Below are 26304 nucleotides of genomic sequence, written 5' to 3'. Positions count from 1 at the left end.
TTTCATATAAAGAATTACTACTAATTTCAAGGCAAGGAGCTCATAATACAGACATTTGATTCTCAGTAATTTTATGACACAAACCTTTAAAGTTTTTTGAGCTGTAAAGCAGCAGAACTATAAATATGTATTTGTTTTCATACTTCATGTGCCTCAGTCAATTAAAGAAATTGTCTATATCTAAAAAGAGTAAATAAATTGATTCCATGCTAACTAATCCATTAACATATGGACTATATTTAATGCATTCTTTACTATAAAAGATGCTGCTGCATTTGGAAATAGACATTTTAAACATTAACCATTGAAATAATTTTGAGTAAAGGATACATTTTTTAAAACTAGAAAGTAGCTGCAATTTATTTCCTCTGTCATATTAGAAGGGATATATCAAATTACAAGAATTACATGTCAAATACAAGTATATAGAGAAACAAGAGGGGGGGAATAATGTCATGTATTCATATTTGACAGTTTATTGCATTTGGCTTAAATTAAGAGCCCGTGACATAAGTGAGATGCACTTCTATGGACTGACCTGGAGAAAAACTCTCTCCTGTTGCTCCTGCAGCCTCAAGTCCAAGTCCTTAAATGGCACTTCATGCACACAGCTGCCAAATCTCAGAGGGCTTGGTGTCTTTATTACACCCTGGAAAGCTGCAAACTGATCAGATTTAAGCTACCAGAAGGCTCTAGCTGGCATCCGTATGGAGCAAAGCTTGGGACCGCTACCTGTCCTGGAAGCCCTTTCCTCAGAGGAAGGGGAACGCGCAAGGGCTCAGCAGCCACTATGTTAAACCCCCTTTCTGGGCCCGATTCTTCGTGGGGCTCCAGCCAGCACAGGAGCCTCGCAACCTTGGATGCTCGGCATAAACCCGTGCCCCCGCAGCGGCTCCTCCTGAGGTGACGGCGGCTCCCGCGGCGGGAAGGGCCGCCCCGCCCCGGGCCTTTTGGCGCCAAAAGCGGCGCCGCCGCGGAGCTGCGCATGCGCTCTGGCTCGCAGGCGCTGCGCCGGCCGCTCCCCTCAGCCCTCTCCGGGAGCTCGCGAGACCCGTGATTACCGCGAGAGCTCCGCCGCGCGCTGCCCGCCCGCCCGCCTCAGTCGCTCGGCGGGGCAGGAGGTGCGGGGGCCCCGGGTCGGCCTGCCCTGGCAAGGCGGGCCAGAAGAGCCTTTCGCCCCGCTTCCCGCAGGCGGGAGGGGGAGAGCCCCCTCGGTGCCTGCCCGCCTCGGGGCTGCGCGGGGGAAGCGGGGCCCTGGAGACCCTGCGCGCTCCCTCCGTGGCCTCCGCAGCCGCCGGCTCCCTCAGCTTCGCAGCCCTGAGGCAGGGAGCTCGCTGCCGACCGCCGGTGTGCGCGGAGCCGCTTGGGGTGGCCTCTCGTTGCTAAAATCGTCTGAGAAACAGCTTTTCCGTGTGAAGAGAGCTGTTTCTGAAGCCTTGGGAACGCAGCAGCGGTCATCCTACACGCGGTCGTGCTGATGTTCTAAAATCTCCGGAATTAGCTTTGCCTGAGGAGCCGAAAAGGAGAATCCTCCTCCAGACTGCCTTTCCGAGTGGGTAAGCTGTCAGTCAGGGGAATTATCACCTCGTATAGTTTTGATACTCAAGGACATGAGTGGAAAACAGCTGTCTTCATGGGTGCTTTGGTTAGAAATCCTTTTGGTGTGTTCTGTGACCCGTACCTGTCACTCCCAAGTGACTCTGAGTTGAAGCACGAGAAGCTTGTGTTATCTCTCTGTGAGGGAACTCCCGCCTCATTTTTATCAGACTGGTTTTTCTCTGTTTGGCAAATCTGTTTTCTGCAAAAGCTGTGGAGATACTGTAGCTAACTGATGTTTAGCTGCCTTCTTGCTGCTTCTCTTTGAGTGTATTTGGTATTTTCTGCAGGAGAGGAGTAAAGCTGATCTGTGACAATGATAGATCCTTTAGAGAACAACTTGTTTGATCTTCCTGATTACGAGAATACAGAAGATGAAACGTTCCCACCTCTTCCACCTCCTGCCTCTCCAGGAAGAGATGATGTTGAGTGGGCTCAAGCTAATGGAGGTGAACCCTTATGACCCCTAACGATCCTATTTTTGCTGTATAGACGATGAAATGCTGTTAAATCAATAATATTGATGTTGTATTTCACCACCTTGAGTTTAACATTTAAAAACAGTCTTGCGTAGATAAGAGCAATTTGCAAATTAGTTATTGCCTCTATGCTTCTGAGCTTGTGGAAGAAGTTTTACCTTTGTGGATTCCATGAAGATTTGCACACAAACGAATCTTTATAAAATTCAAGCCCTTCTGACAAAACGTTGGTAAAAATAACTGTACAGTGGTGAACTCTAGTTACCCTTTATGGCTTGAATTTCAGAAGAGGGCAGGGTGTTGAATGGTGTTAGATTTTGTAGACCATATGACCTAGGAAGAAATCAGAGGCACTTCAGGGCAGTAAAATTTGGTTCCTAAAAGACATGTTGATTGTGGTCACACTTTGTCTCTTTCTCCATCTTTTTGAAGGCACTGCTGGTGGTTTAGGTCTGTCTTTCAGACCTATCAAATTATGTTTGTTTTTAATTTGACTTCCCTAACATTGAGAAGCAGCATCTAAATACATTTCTCATCAGCAATATAGTGTAAAAGTTATAAAATTAGGGAATTTCCCTTTCAAGGAGCCTACTTGGCTAGAAAGGTCGATTCCTCAGTTTATTTTTAAGAGGCTGATTTATTTCCAGCCTGTCTTGTGGGAGGAGCAAGGTGAAAGTTGCAGACATTTGTTTGGAGTCCTGCACCTGCCAGGAAATATGTGTGATGCTGCCTTTTTGATAGGGTGGAAACTTAAAATTTATATTATATTATTCTAGTTGAAGTAATTTGGCTTATACACTTAAGGTATATTTTCTTTATTAGAACCAGATGGAAACCAGCAGTCACAAACAAAGGATTCTGTTGTAGCTCCACAGAGAGCAGTTAAAAGACCAAGGCCTAAACTGGATGCCCAGAGGTAAATTTATTTTTTTTTTTCCCAGAATTTTTTATTCTGTGAGAGATTCAGTATATGGCTGTGGGGAATGAGATTAAAGTTACTGTGACTCCTGCAAAGTCAAAGATCAAGAATTTTGGAGATGAAAGTGCCTTTTGCATGCTGTATCTCAACCTTTTTATCCCCAACCTACCTGTGTAGTGCTATTACTAGTCTAGCTTTCTTGAAGTCTCTTTGGGACTTCGTACATGGCTAATAATTTGGGAGAGACTTAGTATTCATACATAGGATTTTTCCGACTGGATCTTCTTTAGTTTGCTTCAAACACAGGACTGTAGAATTTTGTTCAAATAAAGTGTGCTTCAAAATAAAACCTGAATATAAGGTACTACTTGAAGTACACTTACACCTGCCTTACGTACAAGCTGGAAAAGCTCTATGTAAAGATAAAGGATTTTAGTATTTTCTTTGCTGTTGTCCTTAAAATTGGTGTAAGTTCTTCATAAGCAATGGATAGAATTTGAGCTTTCAGTGTTTTCTGTTTAAATACACTGATGAATTTAATCACTGATACCATGGGTGGGTGATCTGGTCACACATCTAACTGGTTTTAATTGGCCAATATAGATGCTAGAACTGACCATGTAATAAATAAAAAAAAAGTTCCTTGCACTAGGAACATATGTATGGTGAATTAAAAAAAAAAAAAGAAAAAGAAAGAAGTGTCTTGGGTCTTGCAGTAGTCTGTATCCTATTTTGTGTATTTTCTTAACAGCTTGTAGTTCTGTGCTGTCTTTCAAATTGAGCTCTGTAGCTTTAGGCTGTCTAAAGGAATGTGAGGGGTTGTATCTTTAGTTTTGTGGCTTTGTTCACTTATTTATTTTTTAAATAAGAGAGAATTTATGGGTTTTAAATAAATTTCCCCATTTCTTATTAACAGGCTAATTTCTGAAAGAGGACTTCCAGCCCTAAGACACATGTTTGACAGTGTAAAGTTCAAGGGTAAGGGGCATGAGGTAAGACACAGGGAGCTTTTGCTGTTGTTTCCTGGGAGGTGAATCTAGATTTGAGAGATTGCTGCCCATCTGATGGGGAGAGGATTGATATTAAACTCTGGTTAGCCAGCTTTCTCACAGTATTTGAATGTGCCCTGATGGGAGTTTGTGGTTGCAAATTTAAAAAAAAAAAATAATTAAAAAAAATGCATTAACATATTTTGATCTGAAGACTATTTTCATGTACTCCAAAACTAGAATATCATCTTTGTATGGTCCATAGAAAGAGGTTTTTGAAGTTGCAACAGGCTTATAAGACTGCCTACTACATCTGGAATGCCTTTACCATCTAATTTCATGATCGGTTTCCTCTATTACTGAAAATCCCCTGGCTTTGTGACACTTCTATCCCAGAATTTTTAATATTGAAAAAAAAGGAAACTGACATAGCACTTTAGGTAAGAGAAAGCAGTTTTTTCTCTACAAAATGTCTCATTGTCTTGGATACACTTAAACATACAAAGCTGATTTTTCTTTAACACTAGACTATTGGCACTCTTACACACCCCAAGTTTGCAGAGAACCCTCATGATGTAAATTGGAAGCACAAAGAAACTAGGCAACAGTGCTGATATGAGCAAAAATCTTTGCTAGATAAGGTTGTTTAGATGTATGTTTTTCTCTGTGTTCTAAACATGAAAACAAATGCCAGCTGTGACCCCAGGGATTTGTTTTCAGACTTGAGTTCAGAGCTGGGTTGCTTAAGGGCAACTTCTCAGAAGTCTGTCAGATGTTTTACAGTATCTGCAAATGCTCTTCCTGCACTCGGGTCACTGTTCTTCTCATAGCTTGAAGCTGCACTTTCAGACCTGGTTGTGGGAGGAAAGCTACCAGTGCATTTGTACTACTTACATTTTCAGGAGACTTTCAAGCTGTAGATACTTAACATTTTCAGAAATGCTACTGTGATGTTTCCTTCTGCTGCCTGTTGACTCAGTGAAATTTGTCTAGCTAAATACCTTGTTTTCTACTCTAGGCAGAGGACCTGAAGATACTCATACAACATATGGAACACTGGGCTCATAGACTATTTCCAAAATTGCAATTTGAGGATTTTATTGACAGAGTAGAGGCTTTGGGAAACAAAAAGGAAGTTCAGGTACGTATTGTCCCTGTCAGTTTCTTTTCATGCAGCACTGAATAGTGTGAGAGGTAGGTTTAGGAGAAAATTATCCCACAGAAGACCATGTAAGTTGTGCATACTGCTAAGGAGTATAATCTTACTGAAATTAATTTATCTCTTTTTAAAAAAAAGCTCTTTCCAGTATTTGAAGTATTTAAGTTTACATTTAGATTTAACCTTTCTTTGTTGGTCTTACGTCAGAGAACTGGCTTCAACTTTTTCAGGGCACCTTTAACCATGTAATTTGCTTAAGGGTGCTGGAACTGGTTGGGTTTGGGGGGTATGTTTGTTTGTTTGGTTTTTAATATTTGAACCTGCAAAAGAAGCCTCATGAAGAATGCAGCTCCATCTGGTGAGGTGGTAGATGAAGGACTAGAAGAATGATCCACAGCATTAAAAGTTGTGGGAAAAGAGACATGTAGTGAAAGGAATATTTTTTTCGGAGTAATAAAGTTATAAAGAGAAATTTGGAGTAGTATTAAAAGCACAGCAGTGTTGCAGAAAATACTTTATTACAGAAGAGATATCAGTATTTTAATCTTTCATTTGCAGACCTGCCTAAAGCGGATTAGACTTGACCTTCCTGTTTTACATGAAGACTTTGGGAGTAATGAAGGTACGTGCTGCTTTTTCAGTAGTTCAGTGTTTAAAATTACTTTCCCTCCTACTGACCAGAAATTAATGATCATTGCATGTTTTTCTAACGTAGAAGAAACTGTGTGGTGTGGTCATCTATTTTAAAACCAAGCTTGTGAGACTTACAGTTGCAAAACTGAACTGGTATTTGCACTAAAATATTACATAATATGTGTTAAGATAAATAAAAATTGCTGGGTGTGCTGAAAGGAAATGGAAAATGTATTTGGAAAATGTATTTTGGAAAAGTATTACCAGCATTGTTAGAAATATACTTAAAAAAAAAACAACCAAAAAAACCCAACAACCCAAAACTGCAATTATGAAGTGAACATACTGGTTTGTATTGTACAATTTGAAGAGCTCTTGGAACTTCCTGATGCAGAAATCAAAGGCTCGTTGCACTTTCTCTATTCCAGGCTGTTAGGGTGCAGGCAGGGTGGAGTGCTCTGCAGAGGGACAGTACTGACTGGTGCCTCTGGGTGCTGTGTCTGTGTGTCAGTCCTGGCATGTGCTTCTGTTGAGCATTTCTGCCAATATCAAAACCTGTCCACAAGTAGATAATTCAGGAGTCTCTTCAAATAAGATGATGTTTTTAGATGAACTAGAAGTAAAATTATTTATTTATTAAATAAAAAGAGAGAGCAGTTAATCTGGTAGTTTGAAACAAACTTGATTAGCAGAAATGAGATGATTTCGTAGTCATTTGCAAGTGTTTGCACTTCCACTGTGGGCCTCTCTTGAAACAAGTATCTACTCATTTTCCAGTTTGTTGCCACTGGAACCTCAGCCTCCAGGCAAACCAGTGCTTGTAAAAGGTGTTCTGGTGGATGAGTTAACTGGTGGTGGAACTTTGCCTCACCTGTGGAGATAACCTTTTGGCAGCTAGTGACATGTGGCTGTCTTCACTGTTGGGTGCATTTGCTAGGAATGGAATGCAACCCTAAGCAGCCACAAACAGCAAAGCAAATGGTTCCTGCCGACAGTGTCTGTAGAGTTATCGGATGTTTCTGTGCGATGGTTCCATACATTTGTATTTAGTGTGATCCTGATCTGTTCTTGAAACATGCTAGTCAGTGTGCAGCCACAACTGGTCAGTCTTCAGTTGAAAAACTTGAGTAGGTGTCTTACAGTTTTGAAATAAAAACCACAGCTAGAGTATTGTATTGAAAATCAAAACCTTGTTGTCAGCTAATTTCTCTATTCACAGGCTTAAAGTGGTGCAGAGGCACAAGCATACTTGGCCTTAGGCACTCTTGAAAAAGTGCTCTGCTTCTCTGTTGGTGGGTGAAGTTTGTCTAATGGAGTTGGACTGCCTCCATTTTGCATGTGTTCGTGTTGGCTAATGAGTACATATCCCATAATAGTAGCACGCTGAATTGAAAACTGGCTGTTCAATGTCTGTGTTCAGACCTCAGTCTGATTCCCATAACTAGTTCTGCCTCTTCCCAGAAGTCAGAGTCATATTAGTAGGCATGGGAACAAAATTATCTGGCCTTTTATTAACGATTGCCTGAATTTACTGTGACTTTTTAACCTTGAAGCACAGCTCACGATGGCTAACTTAGTGCACTGAGCTGTGCCTCTGAATCCAGGTATTTGTTCTTTTGTGTTTGGGATCTCTGGTAAGCATTTGTCATATGCTTTGAATACCAGGTATGTGGACCTAGGCAGAAAATTGCCCACTAAAACTAAAATGATGGAATGATTTTCAGCTGTCAATGCAACTTAAAATGTAGAACATAGAAATAGTTTTAAAATGTTACCTTGCAAGATATTTAGCAGTAGATTTTTTCGGTTTGAAGTGGTGATTGCTGCCCCTCTCCCACTCCCACATTTTTAAGCAGATGGTGGAGGGGAAAGCAACGGCCTGGACACAGCCTCTGAAGATGTGCATTCCTGCCCTGGAAGTGCAGAGGAGCTCAGTTCTCTCCCTGGTACAACCCTCACAGAGGAGCAACACCAGCGCATCCAGAAGAACAGGCAGCTGGCCTTGGAACGCAGGCAAGCAAAGCTGCAGTGGAACAGCCAGGCACAGCACAATGGTAATCAGCTCTGACTGAAGTGTTCATGGTAAAAGTTAAGCTGGAGCTCATACGACTGAGCTGCTGGGCAAAGGAAATGGTAGTGATTGCTTTTCTAGTAAGTAGCAAAATGTAACTCAAATTTAAAAAGTGTTCCTGTAGTTAGATTTGTCCACAGTTAAGTCAGAACTGCTGGCTCTAGTTGTCATGCACTTGTGATTGCTTCATCTGATGAGAGGAAACTCAATTTGCTGGTTATCTCTGGTGACAAACTCCAGTCAAACACACAGGAAGTGTTTTCTCATGGTAGGAAACGGTTTGTTTGGTTTTTTTTCAGCAGAGCTCTCCACTCAGTACTTGGAAGAGGAGTTTAACACCCCAGCTGCTGAAGACTCCACTGATCTGATTGAAGACACTCAAGTTACTGCAACCAAGGTTCCTGTTGCAGAACCTGAAGATACAGAATGGGAATGTGCCAGTGAACAGCAGTAACTGTTCCCCATATTTTATATTACTTTATTGACCAAAAGACCCCAATGTTTTAAGTATGATCATTCTATTGAAATGTTGGTGGCTCTTTGTTCTTTGACTCCAGAAGCTTCATGGAAGTCTTCACCATCATCTCTGTATCCTTGGACAGAACTCTTGAAACTGCAGATAAGCAGCTCCATACACCAGGAAACAGAGTAAAGGTCTTTATCTGCATTTTACAAGACATCTTTACCCCCTCCCTGTGACATTCTTTAAGAAATGTGAGTTCTTTGATGCATTTTGAATTTTGTATACAATTGAGTCAAACTGAGTTAACAGGGATGTTGACAGGTGAAGTTTATATTTAAGTTGTTTGGTTTTCTGTTTTGTTTTTGTGTCTTACTAGAGGGCGTGTATGACAGCAGGTACTGTTCTGTCTGAATGGGTGTCCTGGATTTTAACTTGCTTATCAAGTACCTCTATCTTGTTCTTATAAAATGGAAGCTATTACATTCCAGAAGTCAAACTTGAATTTCGTGTATGAAGGTGTTACACTTAGAGGCCTCCAAACTTCCACCTTCCTTAGACTAGTCAGACATGTCTTCACAGACAAATACAGCCCTTAGGGGAACATGTGTTGGCTTTGACCAGATTAGTTACCTTCCTTTGGCTGATTCTGCTCTGTCTTGAGACTGTTTCATCCTATTCTTACAGTCTTGATTCTCCTTCTTGCACAAAAGCTCTTCCCTTTGGTGGCATGAACAAGAACCACCATGTTGGTGAAACCCTGAGCTGCCCTCTCCAATAGCACAAGGTAGATTGTTGTTCATAACAGAAACTGAATTAAGGGAAGAGCAGCACTTGGAGCAGATGAAGTCAGTTCATGTCAGTAGGTGTTACTTTATGCCACATGTGCAGCTGGAGGATTGCAATGAACAAAGGCTGTATTCCAAGTTAGTGTGAAGAGTTAGCTTTTTGTTTTTTTGTAGTGATGAGTTCCATGCACTGAACTGTAGTGGAAGACAGCCAACAGGTGTAGGAAATACTTGGGTTTTAAGAACTTAATTTATAGCAACATGGGAAAGTAACTTTTGAAATTATAGTTAAAAGAATGAACCATACTCTCTTCAGTCTGGAAGATGATATTTATCATGTATAAAATATTTTTAAAACTCATACACATTCATAATGAGAAAAATAATTCTTATTCAAAATAGACATTTAGTTTCTTATTAAAAGGATTCTTGAATATTTAAATAGACTGTTTAAAAAAAAAAAAAATAACAAAATCAATGATACAAAGTGAATAGAAGCAGAACATCAAGCAGCTGTTCCTCAGTTATAGCTCAAGTTCTAATCTCAGCTGAAACATCTAATAGAGCCAAATCCCTGATCTCCTCCAGCAGCTGGTACAAGCTGGCTCCCTTGGTCTGGCAGTACTTCTGATAGTCTTCATCCATGACTTCAACTCTTGCTTTTTCTTGGGCACGCTGGGCTGCTTCTGCAGACTGACTGACTTCTTTTACTAAGTCAGATTTCACCACATGGAAATTCTTCTGGGAAGCCTCTGTGTCTGGAGTCTGGTACGGTGCGTTCCTGATTATTTCAAGCTTGATGGTGTCAGCGTGGCAGCGGGAAGCCTGCACAAGTATTTTCACCTTAAAATCAAGACACAAATTATTTTCTTTCTGATGGTGCTATTTCCTTTTACTTCCTTCAGATTAAATACTCACTGTAACATGATCGAAAAGGCTCAATGTCACTGATTCTCCTGTGGTTGCAGTGGAAGTAATTCTGTTCTGAGAGCGATGAAGTGATCCAGGTTTCCACTGAAAGCTCCCATCACCCTGACAGGAGATGACTAAGCCTTCTTTGTTCTTCATATAGGCAGCACCTTTGATTCCGTATCTACAGAAAAGCAGATAAGTAGACAGAAACTGATTTAACTATTTTCACCCTTATCAGTTTTCTTAATTTTGAAACCAACAGGTGACTGACTAGGATTACATAAAAGCAACATAACAAGCACTGTAGCGTGATAATCCTGCTTCAGGGACAATGAAAAAACCCCTAGAGTATACAAAATCAGCATGAAGACTGGCTGAAGTGTTTCAAAAGTCACAGTTGGTGACTGTTGATCTTGTGTGTTGGGTGGAGCCTGGAACAGCCTGATAATGGAAGGAGAGCAGCATTACAGGTTATTCCAGACAGCACAGTGAGGAAACAGTTCTCCATTAAAAAGAGTTACTTCAAGTCCAGCAGTGTATTTACACAGGGTTCTCTGGAAGGAGCCCTTCATGGTTGGGTGAGTTCTGGCGCTTCATCCATGCATCCAAGCTGAGCCATCTGGAATGCTAGAGACATCAGGCCTACAGCAAGCTGGATTTATATCCAAGCTCAGTCTCTGGCCAGGATCTAGCAGCCTCTGGCTGGATCTATGGAAGTCCAGGGCATTCACATAAAGGTCTACTTTACCTAACACCCCTGTAGAATGATCTTTGGGTTTTGTTTTGTTTTTTCCAGGAAAGTTCTTAACACCTACACTTCTTGCACCTGTTAAGCTGCCTGGGTAACAGCATTCCTACCAGTAATGCAGAAACACATTAATCCAAAATGTTGAGACTCAGTAAGGGAGAGGAAAGGTAGTTCTTCTGTCTTGAAGAGCTGCCCAAGTCTTACGTGAGGCTTTTGTTGAAAAAAAACAAAAAAAGGGTGGGGAAATATTCCACTTTGTTCTGCCCTAGAAGCTGCTTGGGCAAAAAATGGCCTTTTAATGTTTTGAAATAAATATGTTGTGTGCAGCACAGCCTCAGCCTTTCCTCACAGCAACTCCTGTTGACTCAACTCATAGAAAAGCACCACTTAGGATTTACAACAAAAATCTAAACCACAGTCAACACCAGGCCAGGCTATAAACACTTCCTTTTCCAAGTGTCCTCATGGTGTTCTAGGCACATTTAGGCCTTATTTTCCCATTCAGTCCAAGCTCTGATCAACTCACCTTGGCACAAAGACCAACACCCCATTGGTTCGAATCGAGTAAATGACACCATCTGCTACGCAGCGCTCGTCTGCTTCTGGGGTTTTGTCTTTGAAGTACATGCACTGGAAGAGTTCAGTAGACTGTTTTTGAGCACGCTGGGCTGCCTGCAAGCCCCCCCACAAAGAGAGAAGACAAAACCACCTAAATAAATATTTGGCTTTGATTTTCATAGGTTTTTTTCCCACTACTTACTCCCTTACCCATCCCCTAGAAAAAAAAACTACATCTGAAATGAAGTCCTACATGTTGTACAGATGAAGTCACTTTTACTAACACTCTCCAAAGAAAACTGCTACTTAAGTCAAAAACCCCAAAAGCATTATAAGTAATAAAAATCAAGTTATATTATGTCATTGCAGTACCCAAAAGCTGCAGTCTGGTCTCATACCCTGCTCTGTTGGGCAGCACACAAATGCATGGAGACACAACCACCGTCTTACCCGGTTTCTGTTATTAATGTGTTTGCACAACTCCTGAAGATCCTTATTACTGAATACATAATCCTTCACATCTCCTGTAGTTTCCTTCAGAGTCGCTGCCATCAAGAGTCTGTGGACAACAATATCAGCATATCTTCTAATTGGAGAAGTGAAATGTGTGTACTTGTCCAAGGCAAGTCCTATGAATAAAAGAAGCAGTGTTAAGCACTCAACTGCCTCCCCCCAACAGTTCAGAAAAAACAGGAATAGCATAAAAAATGAAGTGACAAGATACCATAATGATGGAACTCTTCCTCAGGGCAAGAGCCAGTGGAGAAGTACAAGGCATTAGACATGGCATAAGTGGCCATAGATCGCAACAGTTTATTTACAATTGGATCCAATGGGTCATTTGCTTTATCCAGAGACTCAGCCAGTGCTTTGTTAGACCTGTCAAAAAAGTGTTAATTCTGGAGAAAATTATGCTTTCCCTGATCATTAACAGTTTACAGTTAAAAATAGCACACAAAAGCACATTAAAAAAAAAGTAATCAATAGTTACTGTAATGTTTTGTGATAACACAGCCAAACAGTTGCTTAAATTTATAATTAAAGTGCTTAAGAGAAGTACTAAAAGATACCGTGTGTCCATTGAGAAACCTTTGGCACTGGCACATTCCCGAAGTTCAGTAAAGAATTCCTGCCGCGGGGGGGGGTGCTGACGCAACAAAGCTTGATGAGGAAAATTTTCCGAGATCTTTTTTGCCACCCAGTGGTTGGCAAGGATCATACATTCTGCCACAGTCTCATGCACTTCCAGCGGCTGCTTGGGGATGAGATCGTGGATGTTATTTTTATCATCCAGCTGCACTCGGATTTCCACCCCTTCCAGCTCCAGAGCACCACAGCTGTCCCGCTGAGCTCTGACGTGTCGTGCCACATCAGTGAGCTTTGATATTGCCCAGACCAGCTCAGCCAACTTCTTCTCTCTAGTTCTTTCATCCAAGTCTTTCAATTCCAGGATATCATCCACAACACTTGAGTCTCCATCTAATAATCCCTGTGCTGCTTCATAAGCCAGCTTGTAGGCAGAGCGAATGATGGTTCTCTTGTAGCAGACGTGCAGTGTTTCATAGGACTCCTTTTCTAGTTCCCACAAGACACTCACAGCATACCTTAAAGACAAGACCACCATTCTATACATACTTCTGCTTGACTTAAACTATTACTTCAAACACATCCAACTGTTACACTTCTACAGGTTTCATTCTGTTGTTTTGGTTTTTACTGGAAACATCTTTTTCTTCATAAAACAAAGCAGTGCTCAGCAGTGCCACTCATTCATGCACTTGCCTTTCAGTCTTGTGTATCACAATCTCATAAATGAGGCCCAACGACATCAGCACCGTTTTCAATCCACCTGTTGTGGCAGAGAGCCCCTAAGACACAAGGCCACATCTATTTTAAAGCACAGCTACACTGCAACAGTTACTCATTTTTATTTTATTAGTTGGATGTATCCACAAAGAACTTCTCTTCCCTGCCAGCAGCCAGCTAACCCTGTGAAATGCCATAAAATGGGGTAACAGCACCTTTGAGGAACAGGACAATAGTGAAACCCCTGAGCATTCACACGGGGGCATGGCAAACTGATAAGGGGAGGGGGAAACCTTACTGGAGGATGAGACAGTCATTGTGCCATACTGTATTTGAGCTTTTTGGGACTCCACTACTTCTTTTACAAATAGTAGCAAGTAATTCCACGAGGAAGTGCACAAGGAGCCACTACACAGCATCTTACCTATCAACCCCGCTTAGAAGGGAGCAGATGTCAGCGCTCAGGACAGAGGGCAGCATGTCGTACCGACGATCTGCTAAATAGTAAGTTGTTGCCCTGAGGAATAAAACACATTTACTGGTCTTCTCACAAGGACTTCCTAGTGTGTATCTCCCAGGCAGCTTGTGCTATTAGCATTACTTCAGCAAAACAAGATACATAGCAGGATTTTAAAAGGTTATTCTGACAGAACCTACACGTGTGAAACACCACAGTAAAATTATTTAAGTAACTACCTGTACAAGCCTCATTTTGCCTTCCCTGGTTTCTTCAACTGCCTTTAAGGCCAGAACTAGGGCTGTACAACACATGCTCAAATGAGAAGAGGTCATTTAAGGGCTATACCAAACATCTCTGCTGGCTATACACATTATATTTCTTTGCATCTATAAAGAATACATTTCATAAAGTGATTCAGCAGCTAAAGTTTAAAACAGTGGCAATAACAGAAAAAAAAGAGCAGAATATTTGGCATATTAAAACACAAAAATGAATGCAATTATATTAATGTAAGGGTGTGCTATGTTCTGTGTGAAGATTCATCTTACTTGGACTGCAACAACTGGTTTGTAAATACTTCAAATCACAAATGTTAAACTAAACTATAAAGCAGACAAGAAGCATTTAGGGAAAGATAAACTTCAATTCTAACTTTGTGGAAAAGGGCAATTTCATAGTAAAAGGGTGAAGCAGTAGGTCAGAAAGCAGTTTCTTCCCCAGCAAGCCTATTCTATCCAGCTACAAGTAGAATACCATTAGGAACATATTTGTTTCAATAAGCTGTTTCCATGAAAGGAAAGAAGAAAATTTCCTTCCTTCCAGTGTTTCTCAACATTTCCTTAAGGCAGCATCATAAAATTCTGTACTCCCTAAATTTTCAAATTTTTAGAAAACAATTTACCTTGCTCTGGCCTCAACATCCGTGTAAGAATTTGCTGCCACAAAATGGGTCACATCTGCAATGTGGACACCTAACTCCAGGTTCCCATTGGGCAGAGCTCTAATGGAGAGCGCGTCATCCACGTCCTGGCAGCCTTTTGGATCAATGCTAAAGATCAAGTGTGTATCTCTCAAGTCAAGACGGTTGTTTTCCTCCTCTGGATTCACTTTCCATGGATTCTTTGAAGAACTCATGGGCATTTCACTCATCTGTACAAAAACATGAGGGATGAACATAAAATTGTATCTTTTTTTCTAAAAAAAAAAAAGCAACAAATTAGACTTAATTAGTTTTTCCTTTTCTATGCCATGAAATCTTCTGTGTTCTCTTCCATCCTAGACAAATTCTTCTTTCCCTGCAGTTCCCAAGTCAATTACATTTACTTCACAGCAAGTATGAAAGAGAACTGAAATGAATACTATGCATATTATTAGCAACTGTTATTGTGGTGATAATGCAGCCCTGGCAAACATCACCACCATATACTGGGTTTTTACTTCTTTTTCTTACAGTTAATTATAGGTACAATCAAAATACTTATCTATGAAAGGTGGTTCCTCTCCTGGCTGAAGACAAAAGGATTCAAGACAATTATTTCAGTAGGTCTGGGCCTTTACAATCAGTACCATAAACACATACTAGAGACACTAATACCTTAAAAGTCTACCTTGTATTAGAAGTAATTTTGGAACCTTCTCCTCATGGAAAAGATTGTCCTCAAATCACTCTTGACTTGAAAATTTGTGGTATCTGTAGAACCACTGATCCAAAAGTAATCCCAGAAAAATAATCTATAAATAATTTTCAGCTTTCAAACACCTGCCAGCAACTAAGTCATTCACCTGTAGGAGGGTCCTGCTCCTTGAGAAACAAGACCCTGGAAATAAACAGAAAATGTACCTAATCACAAAGACTAACCTGGATTTCTGAGAAAGGGGCAACACAGATGCTGTTCTCCACCAGAATAGCTGCAATTTCCCCCTCAAGATCTCCAATTCTTCCTAGAACTCTCACGAAGTGTCCATTTGGATATAGAGAACTTGATTCCCAAGAATCAATACGCACAACAACTCTATAGTCCTGCAGCAAGACAGTTGTGTTAGAACAGCAATCTGCTCCTGACAAGCCATCAACAGAAATACTCCTTCAGGGGCCATCCAAAGAGACCGGCAACTCCAATAACTTTATAGAAAGGAAAAAGAAACCCACAATGAGAAGCATCAAAACAAATATTGTCCCTGCCCATGCAGGGGGGCTGGAACCCTTGAATCTTCAAGGTCCCTTCCAACCCAAGCCATTCTATGATTCTATGAAATACTGAGAATTATGTTTATTTCCTGATCAAAGACCCACTTGGGGGTCATTTATATAGAGAATCTCTAGTACGAAGAGTAAAAGCAAACCCAAGATGTACACAAATATTCATGTATCAGAAAAAAATGGAATTTACTTCTTGGCTGTGAAGAAGTATCTAACATTACAAGGTAAAAATGGCCAGGAATGAACAAAACCATGTTTCTTCTTTCTCCAGCAATGGCAGGTGAATCATCACAATTCACTATTTGCTGAAAAGCTCTCCTTGGTACTCTTCTCAGAGTTATATATAGCCATCGATCCAACACAGCCACATGGGCTATGACAATTTATACCCCTAATACGAACCTTAATTTAGCAGAAAAAAGCAAAGAAGTTTTCTATCAACGCTCAGGGTACCTGGACTGTGGCCCAAATTCAGAACTAAGTTTTATTACCTCAAGGTGATGCAGTTTTGACAGGAAGTGAACATATTCCTTCAAGGCAGAACTTGACCTGCTCTCACAGACTTAACTTTATTAATAGTTTTAGCTGTCTTTTTTTTTTGCCAAGAAAAACATCATTACAGCATGTAACACCTGCACAATTTGGTAGGAGCACAGAGAAGAGAAATGCTTCTGTCAGATTACCTGTAATGCTTCAGCTTGCTGGGTGCTGATCCGGATTTTGGGAATTCGGTAATCCCAAGGTGTAACAAGGATTTTCTGAGCATTTCTGCCCTGGGATGGGCTCTCTTCTTTAGAGGGGAACGTGACCACATAATCCCTCCAGTTCTTTTGAATTATTCCAACGACTTTACCTTTTAATAAGGAACATTGTTGGCTGTAAATTAACCAGTTAAACAGGAACATGAAAGAAAATATGTGGGAGGTAGAGAAGATTCACTGCTTTGTAACATGAATTAATGTGTCCAGAAATCTGTATGACAATTGCTAAGACCATATGGTATGCAGACAACAATACAAGTTTGTTATAAATTATTGTTGGCACAGGCAGATTTTAATGAGCTTTTATTTACGTGGAGACTAACTCATTGTATAATCTGAATTGATATATAACATCAATTATTCAGAGAGATTTTCACTACTACTGAAATGCAGCCAATTCTAGTAAAAAATACACAACATTTTTAATAAGCACGATCAAAATCAAACAGCATTTTCTTGCAGGAAGAGAATGAACCTCCTAAAACTTCTAACTCTAATCTCAGCAAACTTTTAAGATACAGCAATATTTTCAAGTAAGACTCTAAGTTCCCATGGTACACCTGTCACATTGTAATGTAATTCTTCACATAATTTTTCATTTTGAACATTATTTGTCAACAAGTAATGAAAAGGATGCTGTTATCTTTCTATACCATCAACAGTGATAGTGGAGGACTTGAGTGCATCCTCTGCTAAACTGGCCTGTATTAGAATGGCAGTTTGTCTCTTGCAGAGCTGTGAGAGGTCACAGCATTTGGGTAGGAAGTATTCTAAACTCAGTATTTTAGGAAGGTAACTACAAGAATCCAGCTATTTCTGTGAATGAAAATAAAGAGGGGAAAAAAAGGGGGGGGGCGGGGTGTTTTCCATATACAAAGAATCTCATATCCTCCTTGTTGGGATATGTTAGTATGTTTTAATTTGGAATAATCACTTCAGATTTACTACAGTGCAAAAAATGTGACAATCACAGGTATCAAGGGAAGGGACAATGTAATGATGAGTACAACACAGCATGGATCAAAGAAGTGGGGTGACCTTAACAAAACATTGTGTCAGGCTATCTACTGGCTGAGGAGGGGTCTGGAGAACAGGTCTTGTGAGGAGAGGCTGAGGGAGCTGGGGCTGTTGAGCCTGGAGAAGAGATTGAGGGGAGACTTCATCACTCTCTACAACTACCTGAAAGGAGGTTGTAGTGGGGTGGGTGTTGGCCTCTTTTCCCTAGTGACCTGATAGGACAAGAGGAAATTGGGTCAAGCTGCACCAGGGGAGGTTCAGATTGGATATTAGGAACAATTTCTTCACAGCAAGAGGGGTGAGGCCTTGGAACAGGCTGCCCCGGGAGGTGAGGAGGCACCATCCCTGGAGCTGTTCAAAATACAGGTGGACGTGGCGCTTCAGGGGATGGTTTAGTGGTTAGAAGTTGTAGGGCAGATGGTGGGGATTGATGATCTTGAAGGTCTTTTCCAACCTTGATGATTCTATTATTTACATTACCTGTGGGCATGGGGTCCCCCGTGGTGTCTGCTGGTGCTTTATCCTCAGTCTCATTTTCACAAAGAGCAACAGTCCTTCCCTTCCAGTCCTGCCAAGGCAGTAACTCAACAGCAACCACGTCGCCGTGGATCGCGCGGTTTCGGGCTCTGGCCCCATAAATAAGGATGTCACTTTGAAGTTCTACATTTAAACCAAAAAGAAATAGAACCATAAACTGACAAAAAATTCAAATCCCTGCACTCATGGCAGCATTCTGCTGAAATAAAGAAAAAATTACATTTTCAACGTGATTTCTTCCAAAAAGGACTATTGGCAATTTATTAATACTGCAAGAAAATGAAAAACTTTCCCTCATTTTTGTTTGTTTTTTTAAGGAGATACCAAGCAATTCAGTAAGTGAACTCTTGGATAAAAAGCACCATAGTCTAAGATGAGTTCATTATTCTTAGGCAGCAGCTTTAAAAACACACAACACAGTTAAATTGTGGAAACTGAAACAGGACTGGGGCAGGGTCCAGAATGAAACACATTTTAAAAAAAGGAATAGTATCTTGGAAGTGGTTTGATTGCAGAGTCTGTCACAGGAACATTTGACAGTACTTATGGTGACAGCTGGGATAATATATCTGTGCAAGGATAATGGGCTGTTCCTTCAAAGGTGTTTATTACTAACTCAGACCAGAAAGACAACACTGTGTTCCAATCTGATTCAAAAGGCATTTTTCCTATTGTGCTCACAATGACCAGCTTCCGACTCCTGCCAACACCTACACAAACAGTTGTTTCAGTCAAACAAGTTCTGTTCTCAGTCAACTTCAGAAAAGGTCTAGGGAAACCTGTTAGCAGGAAAATGGTCCAGAACGTGGCCAAAGGCATTTAGAAAGAGGCAGGAGGACATACAGGGTATTGCTTTCTCATGAAGGCCACTCTCTGGATTAATCTTAAGCCTCCTTCCCGGCCTTTGAAAATAATCCCAAGCATTGGAGAACCTCAGCCTGCATCTTGTTTACTCACTGAACAGCTACACGGCTTCATGTGAGAAGTGCAGACAGTGTCAAAAGAGCATTGAGTAAATCTTCTCATTGTCTTTTCACCTGTTTCTTTGCTGCCAAATCCCTGAAGTCGAACAAAAGCTTCCAGCTGTGCTCTATGCTTATTGACATTCAGTGTCCCCTAAAAGAAAATAACAAACCCATGAACAGAATGAAACAGTCACACCTCTAAATAGCCCACTTTCAAGTATAAAATTTTTGGTTTTATAATTATTGTTAGACAAATTAGTAGTTTTTACTGATATGTAGGTTATTTTGAACATAACTTCTCTCTAAAGGGGAAGAACGTACAGTGCAGAACTTCAAGTACTCGCTTCTGGAAAAGAATGGTAAGTTCCCTTAAATGCTCAATTTAAGTGTAAAATGGTGAAGGTCCTTTTATTCAAGCACAGGCAGTGCAAGATTACTTTTGCTGCCCACCTTGATACGGAGTCTGGAGTTATTCCTACAAGAAAGAAAACCCTCAGTCTTTCTGTTCATGTTCTAGTCTTGGCTCACTGCTGAAATTGTCAGGAGAGGAAGAAATTACCACCTCTAATTCTTTAAATTATTTTTAAGAGAAGGACATTTGTCCGCCAACAATCAATACTAAGGCCCTGAACAGCCATAAAACCGTAAAATTATTTCAAACACTGAGGGACCTCTGTGCAAATGAAGTAAGAAATTCTGCCCTTGTACAGCATTATTTATATTTATGAATGATACCCAGCTGCTTCATGTCACACCTCATTTCTTGATTTACAGGTATATCACATATCAACCTGAAGAGAAATCCATAGCAAATTTAAGATCCTGAATAACAAATCCTTGTTTTCCTTCTTCAAGAGAAAAAAAAACACGTCTTCACAACATCAAGCAGAGGAAATATTTTGAGACTCCTAATCCTTTCCATCCTCTTACTCTTGCTTTTTTGTTTTCTTTCCCTCTTCCCACTCTATCAATATTTCCTTATCTACTCAGTCTAATTCAGGGAACTAAAGGTACCATGCACAAAGCTCCTTTGTTCTGTGTCTGCTCTCTATATAGCACATTACCTGTATGTATCTTCCAGATTTGATCCCAGCCTCCAGTATTTCCATGGGTAAGTGTTCAGGATACTCTTTGCCTTTGTTTTCTTGGCTTTCACTCTCCCGTTCACGCCGAGCTTGAAGTATAGAGTCAAAGAGTTCATGAGCAGCCTTTAAGTCAGGCCAGAAGTTATCCAAGTAATTCTGTATGCACAGAAACAAACATGAAAGTACTATGAGGTTGTTTAATAATGCATTTGGAAAGCCCAAAATGGACAGGAGTTCTCTCCTATGCTAAACTCAAACAGCACTTACAAGGGTAATGATGTGTCTGCTCTAAGCCCCACAGATTTGTTCCAGATTCAGCCTAATTCATTTGCTAAACACAACAAAGGGAACAAGATTGCTAAGACAGCACCTAAAGTAGAGACTGGCCAACTTTTACTGCTATACTCCATCCGGGCTACATACATCTTGTCAAATGCCACAGCAGATCCATCAAACTGGCAACCCAAACTTTTTATTATTTTGTATGCTACGTCTGGACCACTTTCCATTGCCTCATAGCATCATTTCTGTATAGCTTTAAGGTAAATCTCTTTGGTCCTAGCTAAACATAAACCTCCATGAAGAATTAAGTATCTCCTCATGCATCACTGTATCCTAAATAATAAAGGCTAAACTGGCAGAATAATGCTGATGGATATTTAGGCTTTAGCTGGTTATGGACTGCACTGAGATTTAGACAGCTGGCTGAGGTACCTGATCATTGTTTATCAATGATCTTTAAAAACAAGGAAAACAGCTCATAAGAAATATGACCTCTATCTTTAGAGCTGCTGGGTTTTTTCTTCCAGTTCTCTGGTTTGCTCACTGCCACCATTTTTTATTGTATCATGACAATGATCTTTAAGGCCCCTTCCAACCCAAACCATTCTATGATTCCATGACTGACATCTCTGCTTTCTTTGATAAATGACATGAGTTAGCTTAATATTTTTCTTAAATGTAAACTCTGAAATGATTTGCACTACACAGTGGGCTTTAATGTACTTGCTTCATCATTTTGATGCAGCATAAAGGAAGCCTTCTATTTTTCTGGCATGTTACCTTGAAGGAAATCACAAACACTCCTTCTGTTTCATTTCCATACTGCCTGATAGCATCTTCATCTTCTGTTACCATAACAACTGGCATCTGACCCAGGCAGTGATTATAATACCAGACTGCTGCATTGTAAATACTCCTGGAAAAGCAAAGTTTGTTGTAAGATTTCTGGCATATCTCATTTGCTACTTGCAAGACATTTGCAGTCTTTGTATAAACTAGATTTTGGTTTAACACACATTCTTCTGAGATATATACACCAAGCTGCACAAACCTTCTGTCTGCAAAAAATGTTACATGCCACACAGAAGCACCAAGAGAACAGTGGAAAATAAAATGCTTCCTCCCCAGCACATCCACCTGTGCCCTACATACAGTGTAACTTATTGTTCCTATGAGTTAGTTTGTAAAAATCAAGTTGGAGCTTCCAGGACTCCAATGCCATGGTGTCTGCAGCTCTCACACAGTACATTCAACAGTCCAATAAGGTGTGTGTGATTTATTTATTATGCTAAAGCATTCTGTAAAATGGCTCTGTAACTTCAAAATGATCCAGCATTTTTTTAGTATTATTGCATGTAATTAAGCACATTTTTGTCTATTTTCCTAAGGAAACAATGTTGACACCTTCTTCATCACAAAAGCAGAATCTAGACTTTCAGTTATTGTGAACTGTTCCAGAGTGAAGCAGAGCAAGTGCATGAACTCCTACATCTGCAGTGCATGGTTATGTTCCTAAAGACAATGTCATGATGCTGTCCAGTGTAGTGCTATGTAAATGAAAACAAACCTGGTCTGCCACTTCTCCACGGATTCTCCCTTCTGCCTTGGCAAGTAAGAATGCTGGTGGAATTCATTAGCAAACACAACGCAGTCATGACGAGCATCCTTTACTAGATTCCGTAACTTGTTGTACTGTCTGGAATATCAAAAAGATAAATATAGTCTGGTGCTTTCTTTTGCTAATGCTCTTATAACTCCAGATAAAAAAGCAGCAGAAAAAAAGGAAGAATACTGTCATGCACAAAGAAAAGCATTTGTTAAATTGATGATAAAACCTAAAGCATTATCTCTAAGCAAGCTTTTGTAATTTTCATTGTGAAGGCACCTGATGTTTAAATCTATGTTATGGCCACACACAGGTTAATGTCTGGTAATGTTAGTATCATGTAAGAGTAGTAATTACTTCACAAAGACACATGCTCAATCTTTAATACAGCAAACAAAAAAAGAGCCCATCGACTAGCTGTGGTATATGAAATATTGTTACTGCAAAGTCTCCTCAATTCCTGTCACAAGCCTTCTGATTAGCTGATAAAGGTTTAACATCACTCCTACCCAGGGAAAACTACAACAGACATTGATGTCCATGGATCACAAAGCATCACAGCTCTTCTGTAAAATCACATTGAGACACTTGAAAGACTTAAAAACAAATTAAGCACACTACGTTGGCTGACGCTGGGTCACTGGGTTTAAAAATACTTTTTACAAAGTCAGTATCTTAACTTCAACCTAAATAAAAAGTAAGTTATGATAGGCTAAATACCTGCGTCCTTTTTGATGCTGCACAGCTTGACAGGCTGTTTGCATGAAGATAATGCCTTTCAGCTCTGGAAACTCCAGAATCTCCAGGTAATCCTGAACAACCTTGCAGTCAGGGACGACATAATGTGTAACATCATCCGATAATAATTTGCCATCTAAAATAGAATTCAGAGTGTAAAAGTTTAAACTTTCAGTTGGGATACCAGTTTCTTAAAAATACCTTCAGATGTCAGGAAAACAGGACTGTGCATCCTCAAAGATATACATAACCTTTTCTGATGAACAAAACTAAGACTCCTATGGTACAAATCTGTGGTACAATCTCTAAAGTTTGTGACAGAACCCTTTTGCACTGACTGATGCCAAAATTTAGAGCAAGTTCTATCCAAATGAGTGAAAAAGATTCACTTGCATTATGACAAGGATGTCCTTTAAAAGCCCAAGTAACAGTTCTATTTTTCTCTATTTCCATATGAAAAAATGAGACTATACACCTGCCACAGAAAATCTTTTCATGAAATTTTGAAATTCCATTCCAATTACGGATACTTCTATTACACTGCTTCCATTTCTCTATTCAACACTTTCCATTTCCAGCAGGCTCTTTTTGTATATCTTTTCACAGAACAATACAGATAGGGGTGATAAAAGCAGTAGTGGTGCAAAGGGAGGATGTTCTGGAATTTAAACTATACCATAATCACTAATTATTTCTAAAGAGACTCCATCTGTTAGGAATACACCATCAAAATACCACAAACAACCCATCACAGACAACATCTTACAATGTTCCTAAAAATTAATTTGTTTAATTGTTTTAGATGTTTCAAAGATTACCCAATAAAGTTTGGGGTGGAGAGGATCTCCACTGTATTTTCTCTCATGCCTATTTACCTCTTATGATATTATAAACACTGAACTGCTGAACTTACCATAGTGCTGGTAAATTATATCTAACAAAATTACATAGATCTTGACAAGTCAGGTTATTTTCACTAATTTTGTAGAAGCTGAGACAGGACAATCTATTAACTGTGATCACTAGAAGCGTGAACCCAGTAGGCACAATTCTGCATAGAGTAACATGGCTACATCTCACCCTGAAGGTGTGTAAGAGGTGATGGCAGAACACATCCAAGAAAGCTAATATTTATTAGTAATTCAGAAGAGCATTAAAAGCAAGATGTCACTGGAAGATTTATGCAACCTGCCCACATTATACTATCCTTGCCTAACCTACACATCTAGATCAGGATAACTTCTCAGCAGGCACAGCACACCATTCCCAGGATCTGTAATGTCACTTATGCAGGCAGACTCTCAAGGTGCATGAAATAAGTTTGCGCAGCACACAGTGCGGAGTCAGGAATGAAAACAAGTGCTCACCTCCCCTCTGAGTTACTGAGAACTACAGAAGGACTTATTCTGACACTCATCTGACACACAATGTACATGTAAGTCCAGAAGAGGGGAAGTTAGGCATGGCAAGAGAGGTTAATACCTCTTTTTCTGCTATGTGCCTGAAACTTATCCTTAAGGAATTAATAACCAAATGCAACACATTAGGGAGCAGGAACTATCACTAGTCCTGACACCCCAGATAGCAGTAATACACCACACAACCTTCTGCCCTCAACTGCAACAGGCAGCTAAACCAAAAGTGTCAACATCTATGCCAATTCAGAAGGGAAAAATAAAAAAGTTCAAATTCTCATCCTTTTATTTTAGGTAATCAAATAATTAGATCAATTTAAATATTGGCTGGATACTGTGTTAGCTATTTGCCAGTGTCCTCCACCAAATAAAATTGTGCAATTTGACAACAACGACAAAGAACCCAAAATATCAACCAAAGGTCAGAGGATGCTCTATGAATCACAAACCAGCGCCACAGAGTGTAAAACCAACAACAAATCTAGACATCCCAGAGGCTGGCAGTCTTCCCGCGGCTGAAATGGCCAGATATAAGGCAGGCAATTACACTTAATTACTTAACAGAATTCACGGCAGATGCAGAATTATAATAGCTTCAAGGTAACGGCTTGGCCCCATTGTAAGAACACTTAACAGGTAAGTGCAGAATTTAATTCATGCTATAAACCACCAACCAGCAGAAATTAATGCATTTTTAACAGATCTTAAAAAAAAAACAATACACCCAAACACTTGCATTATCCTTTAGCCTTTTATCACTGTCTGCAAACTGTTGACAGTTAAGTACTGTCACCAACTTCCCAACTCTTTGTTCTCTTTCCTTAACACTCGGCTCACTCCGGAAGGGCTGTGCTTTGAAGGAACACTTCTGCTCCCTCTCTCCGTCACTTGGGACCGTTTGTTTTCATCCTCTCACGGGCTGTCGCTCAGCACCGTCCAGCCCCGGCTCGGGCGGGCAGCGACGAGCTCTGCGACGAGCCTCGGGCGCCCACAGCGGCCCCCACCTCCTCCCCGGCTCTCTCCCGTCAACATTTCGCCTCTAAATTCACCGGCTGTGCCCCCCTGCGCTGCTCCCCGCCTCCCGCCGGGTGCCCCCCGGCCCGTCAAGGCTGTGACCATCATCACCCTCTGCCCGCAGCTTTGGCCGACGGCAGCTGAGGCGCAGCGGCCCCCGGGACAACCTGCCTCCCGCTCCAGCTCGCCCCCCGGGCCTGCCAGGCCGGATCCCCCCCACGCCTCTTCTCCCGGGAGCCCCGCCGGCCTCCCGCCCTCAGCCCTCACCGCGCGGACAGGCGGCCCGGCACAGGGCGCTGCGGCACGGCACGTCGGGGCGGAGGTAGTGCTCCCGCACCACACGCACCGACCGGCCGTGCTGGCCCCGCAGCTGCACCACCTTCTCCGTGCGGAGCATCGCGGCGGCGGGAGGCGGCGGGAGGCGGCGGGAGGCGGCGGGAGGCGGCGGGAGGCGGCGGGAGGCGGCGGGAGGCGGCGGGAGGCGGCGGGAGGCGGCGGGAGGCGGCGGGAGGCGGCGGCCCCGCCGACAGGCCCGCGGCTCCCAGGGCGCCTGCGCAGCCGGGCGGGGCGGGACGGGGCAGCGCCGGGAGAAAGGGGCGGGAAAAGGGCGGGCTGGGGTTGTTCGGGGGAGCTGAGGGGAGCGGGGCTGCAGCGCCGAGAGGCGGGCGGGAGCGAGCTAAGGGGACTGTAGCGGCTCTGAGGGGCACCTCTGAGGCGGCTCTGGAGCATGGGCGGGAGCGAGCTGAGGGGAGCGGGGCAGCTGCTGAGGGGAAGCTCTGGAGAGGCAGGAGGGAGAGAGCTGAGGAAACTCGTGTCACAGCTGAGAGGAAAGTGATAAGAAGGGCCACGGGCAGGTGGTGAGCCCAGGGAGAGCCCTTTGGCTGGGTGGGCAGAGAGGACAGGCTCCCTTTCAGTGAGGGAATGCCGAGGGATTTGGGGGACAGTGGAGAGAATGCTAAAAAGGTGGGACGTTCATGGAAGGCAAACGAGGAGAACCCGTTAAGGCCTGTTAGGCTGCAGGGGCATGAGGATGGGGTGGTTGTAGTGAAGACACATGCAGGGTTTTCCTGTTTGTTTTTAGGTTTCTTATCACAAGGGAAGTGATG

The 26304-nt window shown here is 41.6% G+C and overlaps 2 protein-coding genes and 1 non-coding gene across 7 annotated transcripts; 2 read left to right on the top strand and 1 right to left on the bottom strand.

The window, feature by feature from the left end:
- The first annotated feature begins 1096 nt into the window (after positions 1-1096).
- TIPIN (TIMELESS interacting protein) lies at positions 1097-10022 on the top strand. Of its 3 annotated transcripts, none has more exons than XM_051628211.1 (9): positions 1097-1556; positions 1887-2045; positions 2898-2991; positions 3911-3986; positions 5002-5124; positions 5701-5764; positions 7632-7829; positions 8149-8296; positions 8404-10022. In XM_051628211.1, the coding sequence occupies exons 2-9, from the start codon at positions 1913-1915 to the stop codon at positions 8543-8545; spliced, it is 978 nt and encodes a 325-aa protein (XP_051484171.1). In that variant the 5' UTR covers positions 1097-1556; positions 1887-1912; the 3' UTR covers positions 8546-10022. The 3 variants fall into 3 exon arrangements, with proteins under 3 accessions (XP_051484171.1, XP_051484170.1, XP_051484172.1); XM_051628210.1 differs by having other exon boundaries at positions 8146-8296; XM_051628212.1 differs by lacking the exon at positions 8404-10022 and having other exon boundaries at positions 8149-8373.
- On the top strand, positions 6680-6816 carry LOC127388979 (small Cajal body-specific RNA 14). Its single transcript, XR_007890528.1, has one exon. It is a non-coding gene; the product is annotated as a small Cajal body-specific RNA 14 (non-coding RNA).
- DIS3L (DIS3 like exosome 3'-5' exoribonuclease) lies at positions 9406-25620 on the bottom strand. Of its 3 annotated transcripts, none has more exons than XM_051628206.1 (17): positions 25466-25620; positions 22752-22905; positions 21993-22121; positions 21206-21341; positions 20123-20299; positions 19131-19209; positions 18037-18216; positions 16462-16631; positions 15437-15598; positions 14480-14727; positions 13543-13635; positions 12383-12916; positions 12037-12191; positions 11763-11941; positions 11281-11426; positions 10013-10187; positions 9406-9937 (listed from the first exon to the last, which is right to left on the bottom strand). In XM_051628206.1, the coding sequence occupies exons 1-17, from the start codon at positions 25593-25595 to the stop codon at positions 9626-9628; spliced, it is 3159 nt and encodes a 1052-aa protein (XP_051484166.1). In that variant the 5' UTR covers positions 25596-25620; the 3' UTR covers positions 9406-9625. The 3 variants fall into 3 exon arrangements, with proteins under 3 accessions (XP_051484166.1, XP_051484169.1, XP_051484168.1); XM_051628209.1 differs by having other exon boundaries at positions 25549-25555; XM_051628208.1 differs by lacking the exons at positions 21206-21341; positions 21993-22121; positions 22752-22905; positions 25466-25620 and adding an exon at positions 20411-21192.
- Positions 25621-26304: the final 684 nt, after the last annotated feature.

The sequence above is a fragment of the Apus apus genome, chromosome 10 (genome assembly GCF_020740795.1).
Source record: "Apus apus isolate bApuApu2 chromosome 10, bApuApu2.pri.cur, whole genome shotgun sequence".
NCBI classification, from domain to species: Eukaryota; Metazoa; Chordata; class Aves; order Apodiformes; family Apodidae; genus Apus; species Apus apus.
Note: the sequence above shows the minus strand (reverse complement) of the source record. Positions and strands in the feature narration are given on the sequence as shown.